The sequence below is a fragment of the Solenopsis invicta genome, chromosome 5, assembly GCF_016802725.1.
Source record: "Solenopsis invicta isolate M01_SB chromosome 5, UNIL_Sinv_3.0, whole genome shotgun sequence".
NCBI lineage: Eukaryota > Metazoa > Arthropoda > Insecta > Hymenoptera > Formicidae > Solenopsis > Solenopsis invicta.
In genome coordinates this window covers 14,161,564-14,188,194 of record NC_052668.1, presented here as the reverse complement: position 1 = coordinate 14,188,194, position 26,631 = coordinate 14,161,564, and the positions used below count along the sequence as shown (strand labels likewise).

General features: G+C 30.2%; 2 protein-coding genes across 3 annotated transcripts; one reads left to right on the top strand and one right to left on the bottom strand.

The window, feature by feature from the left end:
• Positions 1–1,435: 1,435 nt before the first annotated feature.
• LOC105202354 lies at positions 1,436–5,222 on the bottom strand. The gene is made up of 11 exons (XM_039449246.1): positions 5,006–5,222; positions 4,837–4,930; positions 4,521–4,657; positions 4,138–4,269; positions 3,993–4,063; positions 3,802–3,919; positions 3,385–3,552; positions 2,976–3,226; positions 2,677–2,830; positions 1,836–2,029; positions 1,436–1,724 (listed from the first exon to the last, which is right to left on the bottom strand). Exons 1-11 carry the CDS (start codon positions 5,039–5,041, stop codon positions 1,634–1,636), a joined length of 1,446 nt encoding a protein of 481 aa, XP_039305180.1. The 5' UTR covers positions 5,042–5,222; the 3' UTR covers positions 1,436–1,633.
• Positions 5,223–11,811: 6,589 nt separating this feature from the next.
• LOC105202343 (sialin) lies at positions 11,812–26,110 on the top strand. 2 transcript variants are annotated; one of them, XM_011170807.3, is made up of 12 exons: positions 11,812–12,119; positions 17,572–17,674; positions 17,981–18,039; positions 18,202–18,404; positions 19,679–19,915; positions 20,125–20,209; positions 21,580–21,803; positions 21,874–22,023; positions 22,111–22,243; positions 22,338–22,493; positions 22,571–22,656; positions 22,725–26,110. In XM_011170807.3, the coding sequence occupies exons 2-12, from the start codon at positions 17,658–17,660 to the stop codon at positions 22,944–22,946; spliced, it is 1,572 nt and encodes a 523-aa protein (XP_011169109.1). In that variant the 5' UTR covers positions 11,812–12,119; positions 17,572–17,657; the 3' UTR covers positions 22,947–26,110. The 2 variants fall into 2 exon arrangements, with proteins under 2 accessions (XP_011169109.1, XP_011169107.1); XM_011170805.3 differs by lacking the exon at positions 11,812–12,119 and adding an exon at positions 14,562–15,074.
• The last annotated feature ends 521 nt before the right edge of the window (positions 26,111–26,631 follow it).

Genomic DNA, 26,631 nt, shown 5'->3' with positions numbered 1-26,631 from the left:
AGCAAAAGCGAGATTTATTGCAGCCTATTCATTAGCAGTAACAAATTAGGATAAAACGAGGTAAATTAGTAAGAAAATTTAAGTATAAAAGTATGCGATAATTTAGCTTAAAATATCATCAAGGATTAACAACAATTTCTTATCAAAATTTCCTGTAAGGAAAATTTATTTAGTTTTTCACAAGAAGGTGATGCAAAGGTTGATACACCCTCTTGATGCACGTACGCAGAAGCAAGCTTCCTGTATTATTTTCCATTCATACGATGATACAAGAGCTCGATGAAATTGTGTGTTCCTTTATTTTCAATTACCTTTAAGCGAAGCCTGGTTCACTTTGGTACCGTGAAATTTACGAGCGGAGTACGCCAGGAATTTCCCGGGGAAGTGTCATCTAGTTTGGATATCGATTGACAAACAGGACCTCTTATTAACCATCCCACCACGATATCTGATCGAAAAGCATCCGCTGACAGATCCGTCGGCGGAAACCCATAGATAAATCTATGCGAATCCTATCCCGTTGATTGATAGAGCTTGGAGCTATCATGACATGGTTTACGTTAATGATGATGATAGGAAATTCCATAATTTTCCTGATATCGGCGTATGCATAATGTGTTACTTGATTCATTGTTAATATCTTTGTTAATATCTTTTTGTTAATATGTGTAAATCTAGATGCGTACAGTTAATAAATCTAATATTAATAAAAGCAAAAAAATCTTTTTATATATTTGTAGAAACTGTTTATATATTGATAAAAGTATATTATGCTTTCATTAATTATTCTTAATTATTTTTTTAATTAAATTTGTGGTCGATATACATTTAGCAAAGAGGAAACAAAAACAGAAGGAAACGATTTGCACATGAAATATTGCTTTTTAAATAACGTGATAATTTAATTTTCAAAATAATAAAAAATAATAATAATAAATAATGAAAACATGCTTCGCGTTTTTATAAAATAATATAATAAAATGAAATTTAAAATAATATTAGTAATGAAAGGAAGGAGAAAGATTCTTTTAAGGAACAATTAATTACACTTTTGTTTTCAAATGTTGGACCTTTATGCCCCGGTACAGGATTAGTAATAGAGTCGTAAATCAATCCACTCTCTAATTACTAAACCATGGAACAATGGCCTAAGGTTAATTACAATGAAGATGATTATTCTGACCCGCCCTTCCTCTTCTATTATACTATTTGTATACACGTATTAACAAAGGAATATATTCTAACCTAAAGAACATCGGTATTAGAAAACATGTAAATATGAGAACATGTTAAAATAAAACTTATTTTGACATCCAATTTTTAACAATATATTTTAAAAACATTGCCCATCATTTATCCCACTAAAGTAATTGGTACTCTATAGCAATAAGTTATTAGTCATTAAAATTTATATTTACTTTAGAAATAATTATTATTTTAGAAATAATTACTTTAGGAATAACTTATATTAGAAAATAAAGTTTTAAAAGTATAGAATGTAATATAAATTGTCCATACATATGTTTTATTTGCAAATGTATATATCAAAGATTCAAAATTTTCACGATTTCACGCACTTGTTTTTGCACAATATATAGAAAAATAAAGTTTATTTTTACAAACTAATAAATATTTAATCATTCACAAGATGGAGAACGCAATCTCTGCTAATTCCATTTTCTTTTAAGGACGTATTTATACGATGTAACCTCTTCGACGAATACCTTTAAGCAAATGTATATCAATTATAAAGTTAAAAACTGAAGTAGGTAAAAAATAAAATAATTTTTGTAAATTAAAAATATCAATCTATAAAGAGCTAGATGATTCCTCACCCGCTCAACACTACTTTATATCCTCTATACCCAGACGTTTGCATAGCTTTGTCAAGTAATTCATATAATTTTGCCACTGATTCGTCGGCTAATACATGCACCAGATATATAATACTACCGGTCAACGATCTAACTTTCAGTCGCAATTCGTTAGATTTTCCAGTCGCTTCATTAATCTGACACAATACTGGAGGCTAAAATAATGAAACTTAGATTTTAGAAATAAATCCAATATAGATGTATTTTAGAAATAGATGATTTTAGAAATAAATTTAAGGTAAATATCTGACTTTTATATATTTTACTTGGTTTTTTCTGTTAGTAATGAATGTGCTTCTCACTGTATTTTTTCTTGCACAAGTAGCCGATCTCGAACCTCGAGGATGTTTTATTGCGAAACGTTCAGATGCGAGATTCGCAATCTTGAATTCTTCGATATTATTGATTTTCGCTGTGCTTAACGTTTTTGATTTTAATACCGATTGCATTGTGGTGTCCAATCGCTCTCTGGATAAAATCCTGGCGGATTTCGAACGTACTCGAAGGCAATTTTCAACATTTTGCGGCCTATTTCGAAAATTTAACTTCAGTAAGTGAATAAATGCTGATTATTTAATTTAAGAAAAAACCTTGATGATGGTCTATCAGAATAGCTATAGTGTTTCTCCCTGCTGCTACTTATAGATCTCAAGGTATCTTTCGACATGGATGATCGCTTACTCATCAATATGTCACATTCCACATTTTTCGTAGCCAATTCTCTCTTTTCCGTAACAATAATATTTATTAATATTGTAATATTTTGATATTCCAAATTTTTTTACGGATAATAAAAATTTACTTTTTCTCGTCGACTGCTTCGTACTAACTCAGCGTTAATATGAGACTGAAGATGGGTATTAGAGCAGACATTATTATGCGAAGCCAAAATTTGCGATCTCAGAGAAAATAAATCGGCAGAAGGCGATTCTAAAGAGGTTCCGGGATCTAACAAACTAAATAATAATTATAAAAATGTGTTATATAAATTGTTTAGCCTAATTATAATTAATTTATTTCTAATTTTTTTGTGAGATAAATTTGCTTGTATTTGTATTTTGGGAACATATGTACAAATGTATGTACAATATAGTAAGTCAGATATTTCGATATTTATTTGTCCAGACTGAGTAGTGATAATACCGGTTTGGAAGTGATAAAGGCGGGATGTTCTCAGGAGTGTTATCTTTTGGTGAAGGGTTTGCACGAGTAGATCTTGGGTAAACGTTGGTTGATTTGCGTGAATTTGCCGGTAACAAGTTATCTACTGGAGATTGTTTTCCCAATCGATATCCTTGACCGGGAAAACTAGCGGAATTATCTACATGCAATTCTATTCTACGATCTTCTATCTACAAGAATAAATAAAAACTTTAATTATGAAAAATAATGGAGTCTAATGAGAGTTTCGTTAATCCCCCGTTGATCAAAATAGGAAAAAAGTACAGAGAATATCTCATATATATGTATATTGTATATATCTTGAAATTTTATTTTTCTACATTTTTACCATAAATGGTACTCCATCAGGATATTCACACTGTAATTCAGACGGGAAGTATCCATCCAAAATATCGCGAATGAACGAGATCGCAGTCGGATCATTATAAGATCGCAATGGTCCTCCATTGACGCACATACCGTTTTTATAAAATTTCAATGCCATGCAGGAAGGAGTCTAGTTGAAATGCATAAAGAAAATGTTGATTGCAAATATGTTAATTCTAACTAATCAATAATTAATAAATATATATCTTTGATATTTTTAAAGCATTACTTCAACTTTTCGAATATATGTATTTTTATATAAAAAATTGTATATTTTTTGTGATGCGTAATTTTCGCAAGCATTAGTTTTGCAAGTAATAATCTATTTTATATTTTACGATATAGAAATACGATATACAAAACTTATTAGAGATATTACTTTGAACGTCGCTCCTCCTCCTTTCTCATGATGAATATAAACTTCACCTTTTCCCACAGCCAGATTCAATTGATCGATATTTGCTACTAACTGCTCATAACAGGCGTTGATAAAATCACTATAACGAAATTGTAATTATTAGACCTATTACTTTTACTTCTAGCCAATAATTAAGTATTTATTCTAATTACTTGCTACCATCTACGTTTGCCGTACTTTTGGGATCACCCACCCATATTAATCCGTAATCAGCCAAGAATTTCTGCAATATTAAAGTTACGTAATTGCTAATTACTACTTATATCAAGCGGATATATTTGAAACATAAATTTAAACCTCCATCTCTTTAATCTTGTGTTCTAACCCTAAACATCGTTGATAAAAATATTCGAAATTATTAGCCTGACTTCGTTGCTCTTTCTTTCGTACCAATTCCTGACTCTTGTATTTGGTTTCCCATTCTTTAATCTACGTGATAAAATAACGTGATATATCGACCAAAAAAAAAATGGGAAGAAATTATGAGTACAGTTTATACACTCCAAAGTAGTGAAAAATCTAAGTTTAGAATTTATGAGGTAAATTCAATGTTATTTTATAATTACATTTAATAAGCATACGATACAAATACGGATTAAAAACTAGCTCTCCATCAAGCTGACTATAAATATTATAAGATAATATTGCGTTTTTAGATTTAAAAAAAGCGTACAGAGAACCTTCCGCTTTAAGCGTCCAATTTCTTGATCTTTGGTTCGCAAGCCTTCCTCGGTTTTCGTCAAAACGGATTGCATTTTTCGCATTTGTGACTCAGCTAAGTGCAATTGTTTCGTCAACGCTCCAATAAGCTCATTTTCTGAAATCAACACATTTTGCAATCGCAAATATATGTGAGTACTTTGAACGCTTAACGCAAAATTCTCTTTAAAAACATTAATAAATTTTATTATGTATTTAATTATTAGTTAACTTTTTTTCAACTCGTGTTTCTTGTATTATTATAAAATAAAAAAGTTTGATTTTAAGGTACAAAACCTTCTTCGATTACGTCATTTATAGCAATGGAATGTCTGGTCGACTTGGACGCATTGTTCCATAATTTTCTTGTAGAAAGATTCGCATTGGAAATCTGACATCCAAATATGTTAATGTAATTTGACACAACATTTTATATACGCATAACATATGCCTCACACACACCTACCATTTTATTAACTCGAGTTGACGATTTGCCAAGCATGATTTTACTCTCTTCCGACAGATCTATCTTTGAATCTCCCGTTAAAGTATCTGATGTGCATGTTAACGAAGGTAATGTCTTCAATCTAGTAAGACCTTATATTATTATTCTTTAACAAGCGATACGATTGAATAATTGACAAGAAAGTGTATGCTTTTCATCACAGTAATTATGACATTCTAATATAACCTACTTGCAATTGCTGTCGTGTGACAAGATCAAAGAATTTTTGGAAAATCTTTTTTTCGACTGACATGAAGAGTTTTCTTGATCCATGTTATGAATGATGGCATTAATTGACGAATTCGATAACATTTACATGAATTTTCTTACGTCGCCAAAAAGGAGTTATTCGCCCGAAGTTGTGTTTACAATATGCGACATAAGAAAAGTCGATTCAAATAGATTCAATTAGTCTGTTCAAAAATGAGTTTAATTGTTACTAGTAAAAATAATGCAATTGGCAGAAGTGAAAATTATTGGCATTGCGTTTCGTTTCTTCCACCAGTAAAACCAGTAGACGATCCCAAATAGTTCGAAACGTCATAAAGATTTTCAGATTTAACGTTATTGCAAGCTTGTAATAACATTGAAATGTTCACAATTTTTAACCTGAAAATAATTTTGGACCATTTGAGATTATGTCGATCTATTGGTTTTATTGATAGAAGAAATTAAATTCAAAACGCCAATAATTTCTACTTCTGCCAACTACATTACTTTTACAGAAAATAATCAAATTTATTTTCAAACAGAGAAATAATTGAATAATAATAGCAAAGTTTAAAATAAATTGTTCATCTAATTTACTTACTTGGTTATTACTGCTGCTACTGCTGTATGTCCTTTACTGTTGATTCTGAAAATAAAAATAAATTATTATATAAATATAAAGAATTTTCGTAATAGTTATTTACAATTTTTTAAGATGCTCGTAGCATCATTATTAAATTAACGATTAATTCTATTTGTGATATAATAGTATTGTTCGTTTTGTCTGTTCTGGATTTATTTAGAGCAGACCCAGATCTGGCTATCTTTAAGTTAAGATAGAGGAATTCTGGAAGTAAATCGTAGAACAGGAAGTGAACTAGGCGAACCCACTAGACTCAAAAAATACAAACAAACAATACTATAATCTTATGACTCTTTTCACATAATATTATACATTTTATAAATTTTACCAAACGTAGATATACAAATGCTTTTTATTATTTTTACTGAATTGTGAAAATATGATAGCAGAAAACATAAAAAAATATATTAATAAAATAATACACTTACTCCCTCGAATTGCGCCACGGTCTTTTCGTTTCGCTGCTCTCCTGGAACCGTACGATAAATGTAATACCAGCCAAACACATCACACACGAACGTAAATAAGATACAATATACACGCAAAAATTGGCGAGAATTCATCGCTTATCGCGATGCAAAAGGTGCTAACGGAACTTAGAAAGCGATTGTTTCTACGCATAATACTACACGACTCGTGTGTTACATAATCGTTCGCTGCTACATTCGCAAGTGACGAAAATAACTTTCGAAAACGCGAAAAGTACGGCACACCCGACCAAACAACAGTAAACATGACGGGTCAAGGAGAAACGAGCGGCCAACACGCCATATCAGTCGAGACAGCGACGAGAGTCCGAATGCTTATGTAGATATGATGCGTAGAAACGAAACGCACTTTCGATCTTGTATCTAACACATTTCACGTGGCATTCGCGATATTCCGAACAAACACGCGCGTGAGAAATCTTGACGAAGCCACACGACAATCGCACGATGCCTGCGCTTCACAAACGAATACGATCACTTCCACGTACGGCACTATGTATCGGAGTAAGCATCCGTCATTACATCGGTAATATTCGCGCACAATCAAAACTTGGGACATACGAGAAACACGGAACCGAAACGTCGAATAATCAACTAGCGGCAGAACACAAGTAATGACGGCGGGAGCGCCTGCACACAGTGTACACGCAGTACACGGCGAGCGGTCGAGTCGTCGCGGCCCCTGTTTACGAGGAGAGTGGGGAGGTCGCGACGTAGTAACGCGTAGTAGCGCGTGCCTTACGAGGTCAACAACCCGTCGGCCGGCGGCGCGCGGCCTTGCACGTGCGCCTCGGGTGAACGAATGACTGAGCGGCCGAGTCGGCGCAGCACTTGTTTCACGAGGAGTGTGTGGAGTGGGGAGGCGGCGTAGGCCACGCGGCGCCTGTCTTACGTTGGCGGTCAACAACCCGAGTAGGAGCCTTTAAACGACGGCATGCACGCGCGCTTCGAGAGCTCTCTTGCTGTGTTCTCTTGGCGAGAGATTACCGCGTCTCTTGATTACTTTTAGGAAGACCTACTTGCATCACATCGCATTATTAAATCATTTGCAGGATAATTAAAAAAATTAAAAGTTAAATAATAAAGTTAATAACTGTTAACTTACATTAATTAAATTTAAACAATTTAATTTTTAATTTTAATTGGTTCAAACTTTAACTATTTTCAAAACACATGAACTTTAATTTGTTAACTTTTAACGTAAATTAAAAATTTGTTCATACAAAAAAAATTATAGAATAAAAAATTTTAAAAGAAGAGAAGACAAAGAGAAAAAAAAAGATTGTAAAATGATAAATAAAAAAAAAGAACAAATAATACTTATATAAACAAATGATATAAATTTTTAATAATTATTGGATTAAATGTAATATTTTGAAATTATCATATAAAAGTATATAAAAATATATATATAAATTTATTTAATAAAACATTTTTTTTTCTTTTTTAATAAAAATTACAAAAATAAATAACAAAAGAAGAATATACGTTGGACAATAAACAAATAAAATAATAAAATTTTTTATTAAAAACAAAAAATAAATTAACTTTAATGATTCTTGATAAGAAAATATTTGATTAAAAAAAAACCAATGTTTTATAAAATAAATATTCATTTTAATATTAAAATTCCGAAATATTATTTGATGTACTTAATAAAATATTTTCTACAAATTGAACAAGAATATCTTTTATAGTCGCAGCTAGATCTTTGTGCTTGTATTGTTTGTGGTGTGTGTGAATCTGGCATATCATTTGGTGGAAACTCACTAAACATTGACAGTTCTGGGTTTATTTTTAAAAGTTCTACAGTTCATGATAGATAAAACAAATAGTTATGGCCTTTAAAGCGAAATAAACGCATAAAACAAAGTGAGACGCCAAGTTCACGCAGCGTCTCAAATTGTCCTGCGTTATTTTCCAGACCTAATTCTTGTAGGATTTAAAAGATATATAGTTCTAGATAAATTCTAGAAAAAGTTCTAGCGTTTAAAATAGTGTATTTAATTAAAAAAAAAATTATTATGAAATATTTATTTTATAATATTACATAATAAAGATCCGTGTAAAAAAAAAACATTTTTTCTCCAGCTCTGAACGTACCTTCTGAAAAGTTCCGGTTAATTCACTTATTTGTTAATTAGAAAAAAATTGTTATCTTCCGCGAAAGTCGTATATTCGTGCATATAGGTCAGACGCTGGTGTATATTCGAGAGTTCTGTGTACCAAAAAATAATTTTCCAATAGTTCTTAACGAATTAAAGCGCCTTCCGAAAAGTTGCAGTCGATTCCGATTAGTTAATCAATAAAAAATTAATGACTTCCGAAAAAGTTGATTTTCCGCACATATGGATGAGATGCTGATATTCTTCAAAGAGTTCTGAGAACAAAAAAATATTTTTCTTGCAGTTCTCAACATATTATAGCGCCTTCCGAAGAGTTGCGGTCGATTCCGATATTAGTGAATCAACAAAAAATTAATAACTTCCCAAAAAACCGATTTTTTGCACATATGGGTGAGATGCTGATCTTTTTCAAAGAGTTCTGAGTACGAAAAAATATTTTTCCTACAGTTCTCAACATATCGAAGCGTTTTGCGAAGAGTTGCGGTCGATTCCAATATTAGTGAATCAACAAAAAATTAATAACTTCCAAAAAAACCGATTTTTTGTATACATGGGTGAGATGCTGATCTTTTTCAAAGAATTCTGAGTACGAAAAAATATTTTTCCTACAGTTCTCAACACATTGAAGGGTTTTCCAAAGAGTTGCGGTCGATTTCGATATTAGTTAATCAACAAAAAATTAATAACTTCCAAAAAAGCCGATTTTTTGCACATATGGGTGAGATGCTGATCTTTTTCAAAGAGTTCTGAGTACGAAAAAATATTTTTCCTACAATTCTCAACATATCGAAGCATTTTCCGAAGAGTTGCGGTCGATTCCGATTTTAGTTAATCAACAAAAAATTAATAACTTCCGAAAAAACCAATTTTTTGCTTACATGGGTGAGATGCTGATCTTTTTCAAAGAGTTCTGAATACAAAAAAATATTTTTCTTACAGTTCTCAACATATTATAGCACCTTCCAAAGAGTTGCGGTCGATTCCGATATTAATTAATCAACAAAAAATTAATAACTTCCGAAAAAGTCGATTTTTCGCATATATAGGTGAGATGCTGGTTTTTTTCCAAAAGTTCTGTGTACGAAAAAATATTTTTCCTACAGTTCTCAACATATCGAAGCGTTTTGCGAAGAGTTGCGGTCGATTCCGATATTAGTTAATCAACAAAAAATTAATAACTTCCAAAAAGCCGATTTTTTGCTTACATGAGTGAGATGCTAATCTTTTTCAAAAAATTCTGAGTACGAAAAAATATTTTTCCTACAATTCTCAACATATCGAAGCATTTTCCGAAGAGTTGCGGTCGATTCCGATATTAGTTAATCAACAAAAAATTAATAACTTCCGAAAAAACCGATTTTTTGCTTACATGGGTGAGATGCTGATCTTTTTCAAAGAATTCTGAGTACGAAAAAATATTTTTCCTGTATTTTTGAACGTAACCAAGGTCTTTCCAAAAAATTCCGGTTGATTCAATTATTTATTAATTAAAAAAAAGATAATTATCCTCCGTAAAAGTTGTATATTCGTATATTTTAAAAATTCTAAAAATATAACAAAAAAATAAAAAACAAAAAATAAATCCTCAAAAAATAAAAAAAGCAAAAAAGGGAACCATAATTTCGTCACGTCCACGTCATTGGTTCCGAGTAACGCTAATATCGAGAAAAGCCAGTGTCCATATGACAATGCATTTGCCAGTATACGTATTATTTCTATTATTATGCAAATATTTAAAAGACAAATTTTTTATTAGTAATTTTTGACATGTTTTTTTTGTTTTCACCAATGATTTTCAGGAACATCTTCAGCGATAGGAAGAATCGCGCAGAATAAATCCGAATTTCAATGGTGGCATATTGTGGCGCTTTGCCACGATTCTGAATTTCAATTTGTTCATTAACAAAGAACTAATTTGATAATGGCGCCTAAAAGCGTAATTAAAGAGAAGCTACCACGGCTGGGATTTAGCTTTAACTTTCTTAAGAGTTCCTCTACATCCATGAAATGTGGATATCGAACTTCGTAGCCAATGTCCATGTATCCATAGGTATTGTCCACAATATTGTGGTTCTCTTCTGTGCTATAACTAGGAACTAGGAACAATGTTGTGCCACTAATTTTAAGATTACGTTTATATGAATTATTTTACATATTAATTTACAGTATGTTAAACATATTTTACATATTAATGTACAGTATGTAATTTACAGTATGTTTATACAAGTTTTTTTCATATAGATACGCAATATAAATTATTATAACTTTATATAGAAAAATTAATTAAGTTTTAAACGAGCAGATATAAAAATAAAAAATTGAAGAAAATTTTTATTATTTCTAATAAAATATGAATTTTTTATCATTCATTGTTTTGATTAGATGTAAAACGTAATTTATATTGTATACATGTATATTATGTACATTATATTCACGTCACAGACATCTACATGCTCTCCTAAGGAGTGAGGTGGGTTAGATAAATAAATAAGCAATCAATTGGACAGATGTCTTTAAAAGTCAAACAAAATTAAGTTCTAGAAAATTAAATTATCTTTTAAATGAGATAAAAATAATTGTACCTTCCACAAATTAAATAACAAGTTTAAAAGAATATATTTTCTCGACTATTAATAAAACACAACTTTTGGAAAATACTTTTTATTTGTGTTATTATAGCTTTAGAGTTATATTTCTCCTACTGATTATTCTACTAAAAAAATGTTACTTTCCTGCATAGTTTAAAATAATCAAATAACAGTAATTAGACGTTATAATTATAAAGCTAATGAAAATAATGATAATTTATTATTTATTGCAATCACTCAAATCATACAAAATAGCAATTATTATTAGAATGTACACTTGCAATGACAAATTTATTTGCAATTATTCCAATTATCATTATCTTACAGCGATGATGGCATTTTTTTTGTCACAAACAAAAGTATGAAAACTATTTTTGCATATCAAAGGTATTGGCACTAGAGATTGAGATGATTGAGATAAGTGTCTCGTAGTTCTCCCTTATAACTTACCTGAACATTTTCTTTATACTTAATCTACAAATATAATAGCTAAACCATATTCAAGTCAGCATACTACTACGTTGCTCTAGTAATTGCTTCGTTTTGCATCGTAGCTGAATAGAGTTATTGTCAAAAGAGTAGTTTTTCTATCTTTGCAACGCTTAAAAATATTATATTGCATTTCGTACGTAACAGTTGTTGCAGCCGCGTCGGCGCAGTGAGTCTTCATCGATCGCTTGTAGCTTGGGCTTGTTCTTGAATCACGTGATCACGATGGTAGTATCGTCATCAAAGGAGCCGACGTAACGGTTGCATCGGTGACGGTTGTGCATTTGGTGCGGCGTTCCATCCGGCACTTTGATTCGGCTCGCTTCGTCTCGCCTTTCCTTGCCTTGCTCTGTCACGTCTTCCCTTATCGCTACCACTCTCTTGGCTTATCGTGAAGCAACGCGCTTCCCTCGCCAACGTGAGTGAACACGCGTCGATACTGTCGCGTGTGCCGCCGCGTGGATGAAAATGCCGCGCAAGAGAGCATCCACGCTACACGAGACATCCGCTGGACGCAGAAACGCTATTAAAGTGAGTCCCGATCGACTGTCCTTCGATTTGCACGATCCTAGTGACTCGCTGCTCTCGAAAGCCACGACGGGCCACATGCTTCTTAAAAGTTGAAGAAGTCGACGTGTTTAACCTAAAATGCACGATGACCCAATGATACTTTGTTGGGCGGTAGCTCTCAGACTCGCATCAACCTAATTCCATAACTTCATGATTTATTTCTGCTAAGTGTATTAAAATTAAAAGTTGGACGTAGAAACAGTAACAATCATGTTTCAAGATCCTCATCCCATTTTAACATTAGGATTTTGATATATCATCCAAAGTCGTTGCAATAATTGAGACTGAAGACAAAACGATTTTTTTTTCCTTTGTCAATGTATGGAAATAATATATTCTATAAAATTAGGATTGTCCATTTCTGTGCGTTTATTGCATGGAGTTGTCCAGTTTTTCTATTTTGGAAGGAGGCAAAGAGTTGAAGATAACTGATATTAGTGTATAAAAAGAATTACAGTTTTTTCAACAATTGGCTATTAAAGTTATAAACAAAAGCGCCAAATGAATAGTAATCAATTTGAAAGAGTAACAAAATATAATGGTGGCTAATGAGAGCGCTAATTACACACAACTTATTTCATAGATGTACTGAAAAAAGTTTTGTTGTATTATTTTAAAATCTGATAGATTCAATCAATACGTCTGTTGAAAACGGATAAATCAGAAATCTTGCAAGAATTACCAAGTGATAATAAATCCTATCAAATGTTCTCATTATAAAATCTCAAGTCTTACTATAATACTAGAAATTCTGCTTGGTTTCACCAAAACGCACTTAATGTCTTGTTGATATAATAAAATCATCTTTCTCAATACTTTTGTGGTATTTTTAATGTAGTATCCTAATATTTTTGTTGAAAGAGTTACAACTTCATTGTTATCAAATATGTAAAATAGACCATTATATACTTTTATAATTTACATTAGACGAATGATAACAATTATAATAAAATTGTCAATAATAAAAAAAGGACAATTTTAATTTTTAAAAAGCTATGTGTATTACTACACAACATATAACAGAAACGTCTATGTTGCAATTTGAAAATCGACCAGAGATCTTTTAAGGTTTCCTTGTCGGAAATCAATTCATATAGTAATTGTCCTTTAATCATGTTATGCAATCAGAAAAGAAAGCTACAAGTCATTTTGCCTTGATACCTGTTGCACATAATTATAGCTATCCCAATAAATTAAACTAAAATTTTATAGTTTTACAGTAGTATTTTTTTCTTGCTATTTAAATAATATTTTTTTAATAAATATATTTTTAATTATATACTTTTTTTTAAATTTTATTTGACGTTTTGCTATATATCATTTTCCCATCGACGTTTTCTGTTTGTATATACAAAGCATTACGTTTATCTAAATTATGATAACAGTTTATCATTAATCACACTTTGCAATACGTTGTAACATATGTCATTTTTGTATTCGCTTGAAATACGATTTTATTGGCCGAATTGCGTGACCTGTCTTGATTGTGTACGTAATAAGGTCAACTGCGAAATAATTAAGCCCAACGGGCGATGAAATTTCTTCGTTAAGACACTTGATTGGCGCTAGATTGAAGAAAACGTTATTTCTGCGGTTCGATCAATTTGAGCTATTGCGTAAAAGTATGCCACTGGAGATATATTACTAACTCATATATCATTAGAAAAATGATCCGTATGTTAATGGTATCCTTGAAACTTGTAAAGTCAAATAAAAAACAGTCATTAAGCGTTATCATTTGCTTCGTTACACTTGCAACAGGAACTATTGATCGATCGAAGAACGGTCTCCGTTACAGTACAGAATATACTTAACAATGCTACAAGAGCATAAAATAATTTAGGATAAGTATGTGTAATACGTATTGTATCGACAGCTATGCATGCACAGGAAAAATTCTTACGTACAGGAAAAATAATGATAAATTCTTATGATCCGCGTGAAAGAATATTATAATAAAATTAAAAACATTTTTCTTGAATCAATTATGTTTCATAATCAAGACATATTGTCTACAAGTTACTTTTAGAATTTTATTTAACAGAAAGATGCACGAATTGATAGACGTATTGTTAATGATGTTCAATTAATTCTGTTACTGACGTAGTTCCACTTAACGTATTATGTAATACGTATTATATAATATATATTATATAAAAATGGTAATTTGAAAATTATTCTGTTAAATGAGCAGTCTAAGATGTAATTGTTTCATCGTTAATTCATAACTAATTATATCTTACGAACTTCATGACGATTGAAATACGATAATCCATAGTAATTACTTCATGCTTTTTTATTGCATTTCTTTAATTATGACATTATATCGACTTTATCAAAAAAATATTCAAGCACAATTAATGCTTACATAACAAAACAAGTTGTAATTTTTCTTCATTATAATTGTAAATATCATTTTAATAACTGGTTTTTGGCTTTAATTATTTGCGTAGATTTTTTTTATTCCTATTTCATCCTCTTATTTACTTATAAATCGCTTCTCATGATTTTCCTTATGTCATAAACGTATTTGATGAGTCATTCATTTTAAACTTCGCGTTTAGTACGAAACCGTCTAAGCCGTCAATCGACCGTTGATCGACCGCTAAAAAAGCAACCTATACAGTCGCATTACTTTACCCATGACAAGTACAATACTAACGATATTTCACATGCTCGTTTCACACTATACCAAGAACACGATCGAAAGCCGGCGCGCTGGTGGGGTCAATGGAGATAGTCAACGCCTCGTGGTCCGGTCGTCTTTCAGTATCGACAGGTCGTTCCGTCTGTAATCATGTTCATCGTATCGCAATATCTTCTATTCGCCACATGCTTCGAGTCGGACGTATTGAATTTTGTCAAGTTGTAGTCGCATTTTTCCGTTCATCTTTACTTAAAGTCTTCATCTTTGACGTAAGTGAACAGATGTTGACGTGACAATTTTTTACATTTTACGCATACTTATAACTTATAATTAATTACACTTTATTAATTTTTATCAGTAGTAATGTATCAATGCTTCGAGGTCGTTCCGCATTCGATGACTCTTGCAAAATGAAGCAAATGCTAATGTTGCGAATTTTCACATCCGTTAGCTGATAAATTATATTTATCAAAATGTGCAAAGTGTATGGCATTATTATTATTTCAACATGAAAATCATTCTAGTAACTCTTTAATAGTGAAAATAATGACACGAAAAAATAATGGATGTTATTTTGAAGAAGAAGAGTTGATCACACAATTTTATTATCGCAATTTTTTTTGCAACAGACATATAATAATTATATTATATTTCTAAATATTATTAATATAATAATCTAAACATTAGAAATATAAATTTTTTATTTAAAAGTTATATAAATTGTACATCATTTATTAAATTTTATAAAAGATCTTATCTTTTACCTTAAGATCGTTCCCTTTCCAGTTAGCACGTATTAGTTAACGGAATATCTTCACATCTTTCAATAAGAACATTCCATATTTATACAAGCTTTTTTTTTAAGAAGATAAATATTTCGAGAACACTTTTTTTAAAAAATACACTATCTTAGATAACTTAGTAATATTCTTCAAGATTATTCCATACTAAAATATTTTATTCATGTATCAGGGTGATCATTATTTTTCGAATATTTTACTATACTCTTGAATATCTAGTAAGTCAAATTTGGAGAATTCATAGAATATACATAAATATTTACATGATCAACGTATTACATTCATTCAATTACAAATATTAAAATTTAAAATACAAAGAAGATTTATAATCTTATAAACAGTATTAAATTATTTATGTAAAAATATTCACATAAGAAGAGCTATAGAATATACAAGAATAAGGAATTTTCTCTGTGTGATTGATGGGATTTCTTATTTGAAAAAAAAATAAAAAAAGTGTTACTTATGATTTATATAATTTGCAAAGCTTCTATTAAATTAAACTGTTTCCATGTACAAGTGATGTTTCTTTTAACCATACTTATACAAATTATTTTACTTTGAGATATTGAATACAAACAAAGTAAAAGATACTGTGGCTACACCTTAAAATCTAGTTTAAAATTGTTTTATTAACACACATTCAATCTAATCTATAAAGAATTTATATAATAATAATATCGACACATAGCTCGTGTTTAATTTTTATTGCATTGTTATGTAATATCCTGAAATTATACTTTCGACTATAAATTTTTGCATAATCACATGCTTGAATTTTTCTTGATAAATAAAAAAGTTAAAAAAAATATATTATTTTATATGTGTGCGTTTTAACATTTTTCTATGTTCCTGCGTGTTCTATATAAAGTTAATCATTATATTACAATCATATTTAAAAAATAATGAATTTTGTTTAACATTAATAAGAATTTATATAAAAAATTTATATGAAATTTTAATTTTAATCAATATTGTACGCTATCCATTTTCAAAGGTTATATTTTTAATTACAATAGTATCATTTTCACTATTGCGCAAAATTATTGTTGCATGATCATTTACCTTCAATGCCAAGCTTCGTCTTTAATGAATTCCGCACGTATTAACACATAAATGACGTTTAGACGTTTCTAATGGTTTCAGTACATTATTTTACAAACAAACGTAATTAATATTTTTATGCATTATTGCAGAAGGAATTATTAAATATGTCGTTTAAATATTATAAATATTAAAATTGGGACAAAAATATACATTATATTTTGTTGTAAGTATAAAATGCAACATTAAAAAATATGTTGAATTACAATATTAAAAAAAACTTTTTTCCAGTCTATTAACAATAATTGCACTTTTTAATCTTTTTAATGAGTAGAAAACGTATTTTATAGGAAAAAAAATGTAATTGTTTTATTATATGTATAATATATATATAAAATTGTAATAAACTATAATTTAGGTATAAATAGTTTAAATTAAATAATGCAAAATTATTTATGCATACGCATCTATTATTACATAAAATACAAAGGCTTTATAATAAATATGTACAAAAAGTCTTTAAAGAATAAATATTATACTATTACGTATAATTTAATAGTTGAGATGCAAAGTTATAATTTTTAAACGATTAATATAAAAATCTGTATGCCAAAAATAATTATTTTCTAATGATTAATCTTTGTCATATTTTTAATGAAATAGCGTGATATTTATAAATAAATTTTTATTAATTTCCACAAAGAATTTCAAGGATGTCAATATGAGTTTCGTGTTGGAATTGCATTCTATTCTCATGACCTCTCTGCGTAATACTTCGAATACCTTACGATCTTATTGACGTCATTTGTACTTAATAAATAAATTAAAACTTGTACAAGCAGAATAACATACCATAAAATACTTCAAAAATTTACTTTTTTTAAGTGACTTATTAAATTAGACTAATTTTCTCTATTTGCAGAATCCAAGGTGATCTTTGTGTTTTTACTGCGTACAATAAATTCGTTTTTACATCTTCTTCAAATATCGAAAGCTCCACGCAAAAAAATGGAAGAATCTCAAAGGTAAAAAATTATTTTTAAATAAATACTCTCGTACTTGTATAATTGCATTGTTAATCATTTATGGACAACCGTTGCACAGTTTATTCTTTATTTTTATTAATATTTTAGATAGATAAGTGTTCGATATCATTATATATTCTAAGAAACTTATTATGATTATTTTATCACATCTCTTTATTATCTTGTCTCGTCTGCGGATATTAACTTTAATCTGAAGACAAGTAAATATTAAATATTCTATTTATATATTCAAAAATTTTTCTTTACTGTGACATTGCATGTCATGCAGTAATTTTTATTCTACAGATACGAGGAACCTGATATGTATAAGGAACAGCGATCTTGCAATTTACGAAAATTAGGAGGTAATTTTCGTTAGAACATACTTTAACTTTTTTTATTTAAAAAAAAGAAAGAAGTTGAAATAAAAATCACAACCATTAATGCACTTTTTAATGCAAGTCACGATACGATCAGTATTGCGCGATTCTTGGTAACTAGATTTTACATTAATTTCCTGATTGCAGACATGGTTCCAGCACGTGTCGTACTGTACATACTTTCGTTTTCCGGATTTCTCGTGTCTTTTATGATGAGAACGGACATTAATATCGCCATGGTGGCCATGGCAAAGCTGCCGTCGAACAATGAAACTGTCGCGGTGACATCTCACTGTTACACTGTATCAAATGCGTCATATATGGAGAATACTACTGTAATCAGACCAGAGGTACGCTTACCATAATACGATATATTATACAGCGTATAATTTTTATTTGTATTCGTGTTCTGTTTATTTTGTGTGATCTCCAAAATAGAAATGACTTATTTTCTCAACGAAAAAAAGAACCTTCCGACCGTCATCGGAAATTATTCTTTTGCTTTTCACCGTAGTCTTTTTATCAAGTTGTATTAAAATGCGCACATATTATCCTGCATGTTTGTTCAGTTGCAGTCACTTCAGAATATTTTATAGTGACTGACAGGAATAACAATACAGCAATCTGTTTCAATACAAATGAGATACAGATACTTCGTCATTGATGTGTGATGTAAATATAATTCCAATGTATTCCATGTGTCGTTACGAGTAAAAAAAATTTTTTTTTAAATATTCAGAGTTTATATAAATAATCACGGGAAAAAAGCAACTAAAATCTGCGTATGACAATTATAGTTATAATATATAGATCGATAATATTTCATCTGTACATTATTTAGTAATTATCTGTTACACATATTTTGAGTTTAGTTACACAATTTTACCTGTAGAATATATATATTGTATCGAAAATTTGTCTTTAGTTAAAGTATATTTAAGGTAAATACATTAGATACACACAAACACCGTATTGACTATATATGTCTGACACATTGGTTGCTATCGATAAGTACTTTTACATTGTAATGCGTTGCGATAACTATGCATGCTTTTCCACTTTATTTATGTATTAAGAGTAACAACAAATTGTTCTGCTGTAGTTTATAAATTTATAATTTGACAACAAACGTAATTCGACAACACCTTACGATGGATTCTCATAAATAGGTTTTGAAATCTTTTTGTACATCTTGAGAAAAGGAGTATCATGTTTAAAAACTTCTAAATATACATGTTCTTTAGCTTTCTGCCATTTACACTACGCCGGAGAACAATATGAATGATACGGAATGTACTTCGATTTCCATGTAACTTTTTCGCTAGAGTAAAATCGTGAAAAGTGAAAAATTTTTCCATTAACTTTAATGTAAAGGTTTTCACTTTTTAGTAGGGGTTTCCGCTCTAGAGAAAGAGTTTCATGATTGACTCCTTGATCTGTCAAGGAGCATGTGTGATAAATAAAGAAAAAGCAAATAAAGTTCCGAGAAGAAATGCAATAGAAAATTATATTAATAATTGTCAAAATTAATAATGTTACTAATTTTATCGTCTACTCTATAAGATAATTTGAGCGAATAAGATAAACTTTTTTGGATTACAATATCATATCATTTTTGTGACAGGAAGCTGGCGAGTTCGAATGGAGTCCAGCTATTCAATCAGCCATCCTCAGTTCCTTCTATTGGTGTTATATACTTTCGCAAATGCTCGGAGGTATTCTCACTCAATATTTTGGCACTAAAACTATATTCGGCGGATCCCAAGTCGTCACTGCCGTCTGCAGTCTACTCATGCCGACTGCCGCGGAGATCCATTACGGAGCAATGATAGCGTTACGTAGTATACAAGGCATAGCAAGTGTAAGTCATTAATAATCGGATAAAAGTCATGGCTCTGCCATATCCAGACAAAATAAATATTTAAAGAATGTCGTAGTGATAGCTAAAAGACATTTCAAATTTTTAAGACAAAACAATTTTTTAAATATTATTAAAATTTTTGTATTGTGTTTGGGATGACAAAGATTTTCGTGGCTTACTTTAATTTCTTTTTCTTTTTTTGAGAACAGGGACTCACATGGCCCGCTATGTACGCCGTAATCGGGCACTGGATTCCACCTGTGGAACGCTCACGCTTCATGTCTTCCTTTCAAGGTACGTTATAAAACTAACAGAGACTTTCGTGTGTTACAGTGAAACTTCGATACGTTCGATCCAAAATTAGGCGAAAACTATGCGCGTACTTCATATTGCAGTTGCAAGTATAACATTGTAAAATGATAGTCGCATATTCCTTTCGACTGTGTTCACGTGAATACTAATGCACGCTTCTTTCAGAGTGGAATACGGAAGTTCGAATGAGAAACCACAGATTATTGTTTCAGTCAAAATTCCATCAAGAAAATAATCTTTATTTAAAATAATTTTCCATAAACGTTGCGCATCGATCTGCGCGAGAATTGATTGTTTATTATTGATCCCAAATAGTTCATCTCTACGAGGCTGCATTCGCCGGACCGAGGGGTATACTCAACAGCGACCGCTCAACAGCATGAGAAAGGCCGAGTATACTTCCAGCTGGTAGAATCAGCCGGACTCGTCGAACATGTATATTGTCTATACTTGTCTTTCTTATATGTACAAATTCTATCTTTCGACTATCCGTTTGTCTGCAGTATGAATTAATTAATAATAAATTTAGTCATCTTTCTCACTCAAACTTTTCCAGAGACGGACAACAAGTTTTGCTTTGTATATTTCACGATATACACATTATTTTTCTCTATCTATTTATTAAATTTCTAAATTATTAAGTTATTAAACTTTCTTCTAACACAAAATGTACCTTCAAGTGCTCATATTTTTAAATATTTTGTTTTAAACAATTTATTATGCCAGATTTTAAGATAAAATTATATCTTTCATTTTAAGTTGCGCGCGCGTGTATGTATTTTTGATATATAAGTATATTCTAATTCCTAAAATGTTTTTTGTATGTACTATATAAATAGAATTTTATCCTAAATTCTGATACGAATTATAAATAGTATAATTTTATTAAGTCATATAGAGGGTAGAAAACAAATTATTTTAGTGTTTTTTTATATTTATATAACTCAACAACAAAATTTTATCTGTACTTTTTTTCTTAATTTATACACCTAACTTCATTTTTTCAACACAATACATTATTGATTGCGTAAGAGAGTGGCACTTATTTTGCAGGTAGAACGAGTTTAAGCTTTTATTATGCAGACATAAAAGTTATATTTCTTATTTTGCAGACATAGAAGTTTCATTGTCCCACTATTAACAGCTTCATCATGCCCCATCATCGTCCCTGCATACTAAGTCTTTACTTGAATCGCTTTACAGAATGAGATACGTACACCTCGAATGAAGAGCGATCACCACGCATGAGTCGTAACAAATCAAGATGAAGGCCATTCTACAAGCATCATGTTTCAGCTTCCTTCCGGATCGTGGGGTGAGCTATTCCTAATATCTAGGTTGTCTATATTCAGGGTTCAGCATCGGCATCGGATTGACCTATCCGTTGTGCGCGTTCATCATCTCCTATCTCGGATGGAGGGCTGTATTCTATACGACTGGCACCGTCGGTCTCGTCTGGTGTATCTTTTGGTATTTTTACGCCTTTGACACGCCTGCCTTGCATCCCCGAATATCTAGATCGGAACTCCGTTACATTCAAGAATGCGTTAGAAATCAAGTTATCGGAGCGAATGAGGTAAGATGATTCGTAATATCCGATTATTGAACAGCTTCTTTAAAAATAAACGAATATTTCTTTCTTAAAGGACCTGCCCGTTCCTTGGAAATCTATTCTCACATCTTTACCAGCTTGGGCTATCGGCATTACAACTTTTGGAAGAATATGGGTACACTATGTCTTTATCATTCCTGGACCGATGTATATGAAGACGGTGTTAGGATTCAGTATAGAAGCAGTGAGTATTAAGTATTCGAGGAAAATTCTTACTTAATTTTTATTTTCGGTACAAGTACTGACAGAAAAACTTTATTAACTTGTTTAGAACGGTATCCTGTCAGGTGCGCCATTTATCTGTAGCTACTTAAGCTCCGTTGTATTCTGCTATGTTGCGGATCTCCTAGTCACACGACAAATCATGACTTTAATCACTGTGCGCAAAATATTTACTTCACTATGTGAGTCTACATTTGTGGCTTTCCTTAACTTATACTCGGAAAAACTAATATTCAGAAAATAAATTGAGCAATCGACTTTTCTTTTTCCTTATAGCTCAAGTGGTTCCCGGAATACTTGTGATTTTAATTGGATACTTGGGCTGCGATATTATTCTAGTTTTAATCGTGTGGTTCATAGCTGTTACTCTCATAACTGCCGGTTACGCGGGCGCAATGGCCAATATCGTCGACATCGCACCCAATTTTGCTGGTAAGTGCGCATATTTTTGCGAATATATGTATTTGTTGAAAAATACCAATATTTAGAGATCGCTACGTTATTTTTAGGACCGGTATTGGCGTTTGCGCAGACAATTCACATGACCGCTAGTTTTCTATCTCCCATAGCAGCTGGTCTGCTCACACAAGAAAGCGTAAGTGTTAATATTTTCTTCTTTTTCTCGTTTACTGGAGAGCCAAAATAACATAATGTTCCGAACAGCAATCTCTCGATTCGTGGAGAAAAGTATTTGCGGTTACTGCAGGTGTATCTTGCAGTACGTACATTGCCTATCAATTATTTGGTACGGCAGACATACAAGCATGGAACTATCCAGATCAAAAGTATCCTCAATCTATGGGAGAAGACTCACCGTTAAATAGTTCGTTGCAGAAAAAGGGCGAGATTGTTCCGAGCCGAAAAAATCCGTCAGATCAAACGTAATGTTTCTCTATTTTGATTTCTTATTTTCCTGTGCTATCGTCATTCCTTACATTAAAATTAACCCTTATATTTTTTAACGCACAGAACACAGTCAAATATGAAAAATACTACCTATTTTCAGTACCCTTTTATTATTGTAAATAGATTACATGACTGTTGATGAGGGAGAAATTATATAGTTGTCAGAATATTATGTATCGTATACTTTTAATCATGTATCACTAAAATTAAAGTGCACGTTGAAATAAAAGCCCTACGTAATTTCGAATGATATAGGTATACTCTAAAGCATGCCTGACCGAAAACTGGAGGTAAACGCAAAAATTTTCATTTCAACGTTTCCAATTTTAGCGATATATATTTAAAAGTATAATGTAAAGAAAGATATTTTTATGAAATGATTGCCTCAGGTATATGACAAAGTGTTTCAATCAGTTTTGTCAGATTGTAAGCGATAAATTAACATTATATACAAATTGTGCGCCAATGTTTGAAGAAATAATTGGTAATAGAGTGCGTTTATGAGATACGCGCGTTGAGTAATCCCAATTAAATACTCGAGATGCGCTGTGTTTTCTCGATAAAGCCAATAATATTTCAAGGTACTTAGACGCGGACCATGCATTACTTTTATGCATTATTTTTATATATCGCTCAAACTTAAATAAAATCTTTTTCATTTATTATTGGTAATTTCAAGAAAGCAACATATTTTTAGTTCTTTGAATAGAATGAATTCAATATGAAACCTCACAAACTGCATTCTAGTAACACGTAATATATACGTTATTACATGATTTTACTGGTTTACATGTATTTTTTGTCTTGAAGCTGTTATACAATAATTTATTTATAAAAGATGATTTAAGAATAATTCATAAAATATGGATCTCGTAAAAGTATCAAACAGTTACTTATTTTTCTTTAGTGTGTGAACACTCCGGACAATGACAATTTTATATACATAAAGCGTTTTAATAGTTTAAACATAAATACAAGCATATGTATACATAGCTTTTTAATTATATACAAGAAATGTATAAATATGCTTATATATAAATATGCTTTTTGTTTTGAAGTTGTTATACAATAATTTATTTGTAAAAGATGATTTAAGAATAATTCATAAAATATGGATCTCGTAAAAGTATCAAACAGTTACTTATTTTTCTTTAGTGTGCGAACGCTCCAGACAATGACAATTTTATATACATAAAGCGTTTTAATAGTTTAAACATAAATACAAGCATATGTATAGTTTTTTAATTATATACAAGGGATATATAAATATGCTTATATATAATTAAAACATCTGAGAATAATGGAGTACTTATCAAATTTAGAGAGATACTTAAAACATACACTTATTAAACATAGCTTTTATTTACACAGCTCTCGAAACTAGGGTACAATTTTAATTACGATGCAGAAAATTAAGTGAAATCATAGAATTAAAGTATTTTTATTAGTACCTACTTTTTACTATCAGTGCCTTATGGTACGTAGATTTTCAAGTTAAAAAATAAAACTCTAATAGAGCTCTCTGGCGACATCTAGATTTATTAGATTTTACAAATTAGTGTAGTGTTTATATGTAACACCTGACATGTTCACGATATTATTGATTAATACCATGAATTTGACATTACGTTTTGTACTGTATACGAAAAGATATTTATTAGTATCACGAAAATCGTATTATGCGAATAAATTTTTAAGAGCCTAATTCCGCGTTTAAAAATATTACCGAACGTTAATACAAATTTTAATAAACATTTATTTTTTCAACGTTATAAAAAATTATTATATGTTACTTTATTTTTTATTTGATTATTTTCTCTAGAAATTTTTATATTTACAAATACATATTGCAATATCATTGTATTGCAATGATTCCGTTAATAACATACATGTACATGTTTCTAATAAGTAATCTAGACTATGTAGAGTATTGTAAAGTTAGTACTTAATAGCTTTCATCGAAATTAATCGGATTTGAGTTTTTCTAATTTTATCTCGTTATTTGCAAATAAAATATTTTACATATGTCGGTAATTTAAAGATACGTAACTATTTTTGTGAGTACATAAATACATTAGATTTATGCTTTAATGAAAATGTGTTTGTAAGTAATATTTTTACGCGATCACGTTACGATATCTTTATTGTGTATAATATACTTGTAAAAGTTATGAACATTACACATAGAAGAAAATGCTCTTAACTTTATTAATGTTTCAAATCATGAAATAATTTTAATAACTTATTTTACATTAATTTAAACTTGTTTCTTTTAACCTTCTGCGAATCAAGTGGAAAAAAACAACATGACAAACCATGTATGGGATATTTTATACCTCATGTTATTTATGTTATATTTATTATACGCTACAAGTACAGAAATTAAATATATGCAACACATCGAATAAATAATCTTAATAGAAAATAAATATGGAAGCATTTTCAGCTATTGTGTAATGAAATAACACCTATAATAATGCACATGTTAATTCTTCCTTTTATTGATTTATTATTATAAGTAACATGCAAAAATTTATAAAATTTTAGTATTATTCTATAAAATTGAGGACCAGGAGCGTCAAGAAATATAGTAGAACAATAGTATACATTTTATATACTGTATATTAGTAGTGTAATAGATAAAAAAAATATTAAATATGAAGAAAATATTGACATTAAACAGACATTAAGAAATGTAAATACACGATTTAATTCAAAATATATGAGCAAGTATAATTTTAATAATTGCCGCATTTTTAGAATCTGTGAGATGTTTATCTCTTTCCTTATTTTTAAGATGCAAAATTCAACGATTATATTACCATTATTATAAATACTTAATTCTCTAAATTTAAAACTTATCCAGATAGTCAAAGCCTGCAAGAGCATGTATTGCAAATGTTTGTTGCATATTATATTAATAAAAATCTAGTAAGCCGAGCACAATTTTACTATCTGGATTACATATAATTTATTCTTTGTGGAATCGTTAACTACATCTAACATTAATTCCTTGTTCGATTAAAAGCGTAATAAAGTGAAATAGTGAATAACTGTAACTTAAATCTTTACTTATATATACAATTATGCTTTTATCTTAATTCTATGTATATATCCAATTTATTAAAAACTATTTTAAATAATATGCTATTAATTTTTTAATAAATTTGTCACTGAGAAAATTAGAATTCATATCAACATACATGATTTTTCTTAAAAGAGCATATAACTATCGCTCAAATTTTTTTTGAATGTTAATGTGCGATAAAACAAGACAACAGTTTGACACGATATAATTTTGAAACATGTACTTAAAAAAAAGAAACACTACTTTTTATAAAGACAAAAAAGAAAGAAAGAAATTTTGAGAGATATAATATATAATCTTATATTATTAACTTTGTAATGAATCTAGCATTAAAGAATAAAAGAATTTAAAAAAATATATATCAATGTGCGTGACTTTACTTAAAAGAGTATTATAAGAACAAATTTATCGGTATTAATCCTGTTGCAGACGTCATAAGGTACTTTTTTTAATTACAATTTAATCAAGCTTCTTGAGAATAAACATGTAAAGGTTGTTTATTACACACGTATGCCATTGTGTTGAGAGCTTATTAACGTCAGAAGGTACGCACTTTCAGCCGATTTTGCTGTTGAT

Excerpts from the sequence above, each read along its gene's own strand:
- LOC105202343 (XM_011170807.3), top strand. Across the intron at positions 21,804-21,873 it reads AAGTTATCGGAGCGAATGAG|GACCTGCCCGTTCCTTGGAA; the intron begins GTAAGATGATTC and ends TCTTTCTTAAAG. Across the intron at positions 22,494-22,570 it reads CATCGCACCCAATTTTGCTG|GACCGGTATTGGCGTTTGCG; the intron begins GTAAGTGCGCAT and ends CGTTATTTTTAG.
- LOC105202354 (XM_039449246.1), bottom strand. The coding sequence starts at position 5,041 with ATGCTTGGCAAATCGTCAACTCGAGTTAATAAAATG. Across the intron at positions 4,931-5,005 it reads CAACTCGAGTTAATAAAATG|ATTTCCAATGCGAATCTTTC; the intron begins GTAGGTGTGTGT and ends TTTGGATGTCAG. Across the intron at positions 3,227-3,384 it reads CTGATGGAGTACCATTTATG|ATAGAAGATCGTAGAATAGA; the intron begins GTAAAAATGTAG and ends TTATTCTTGTAG.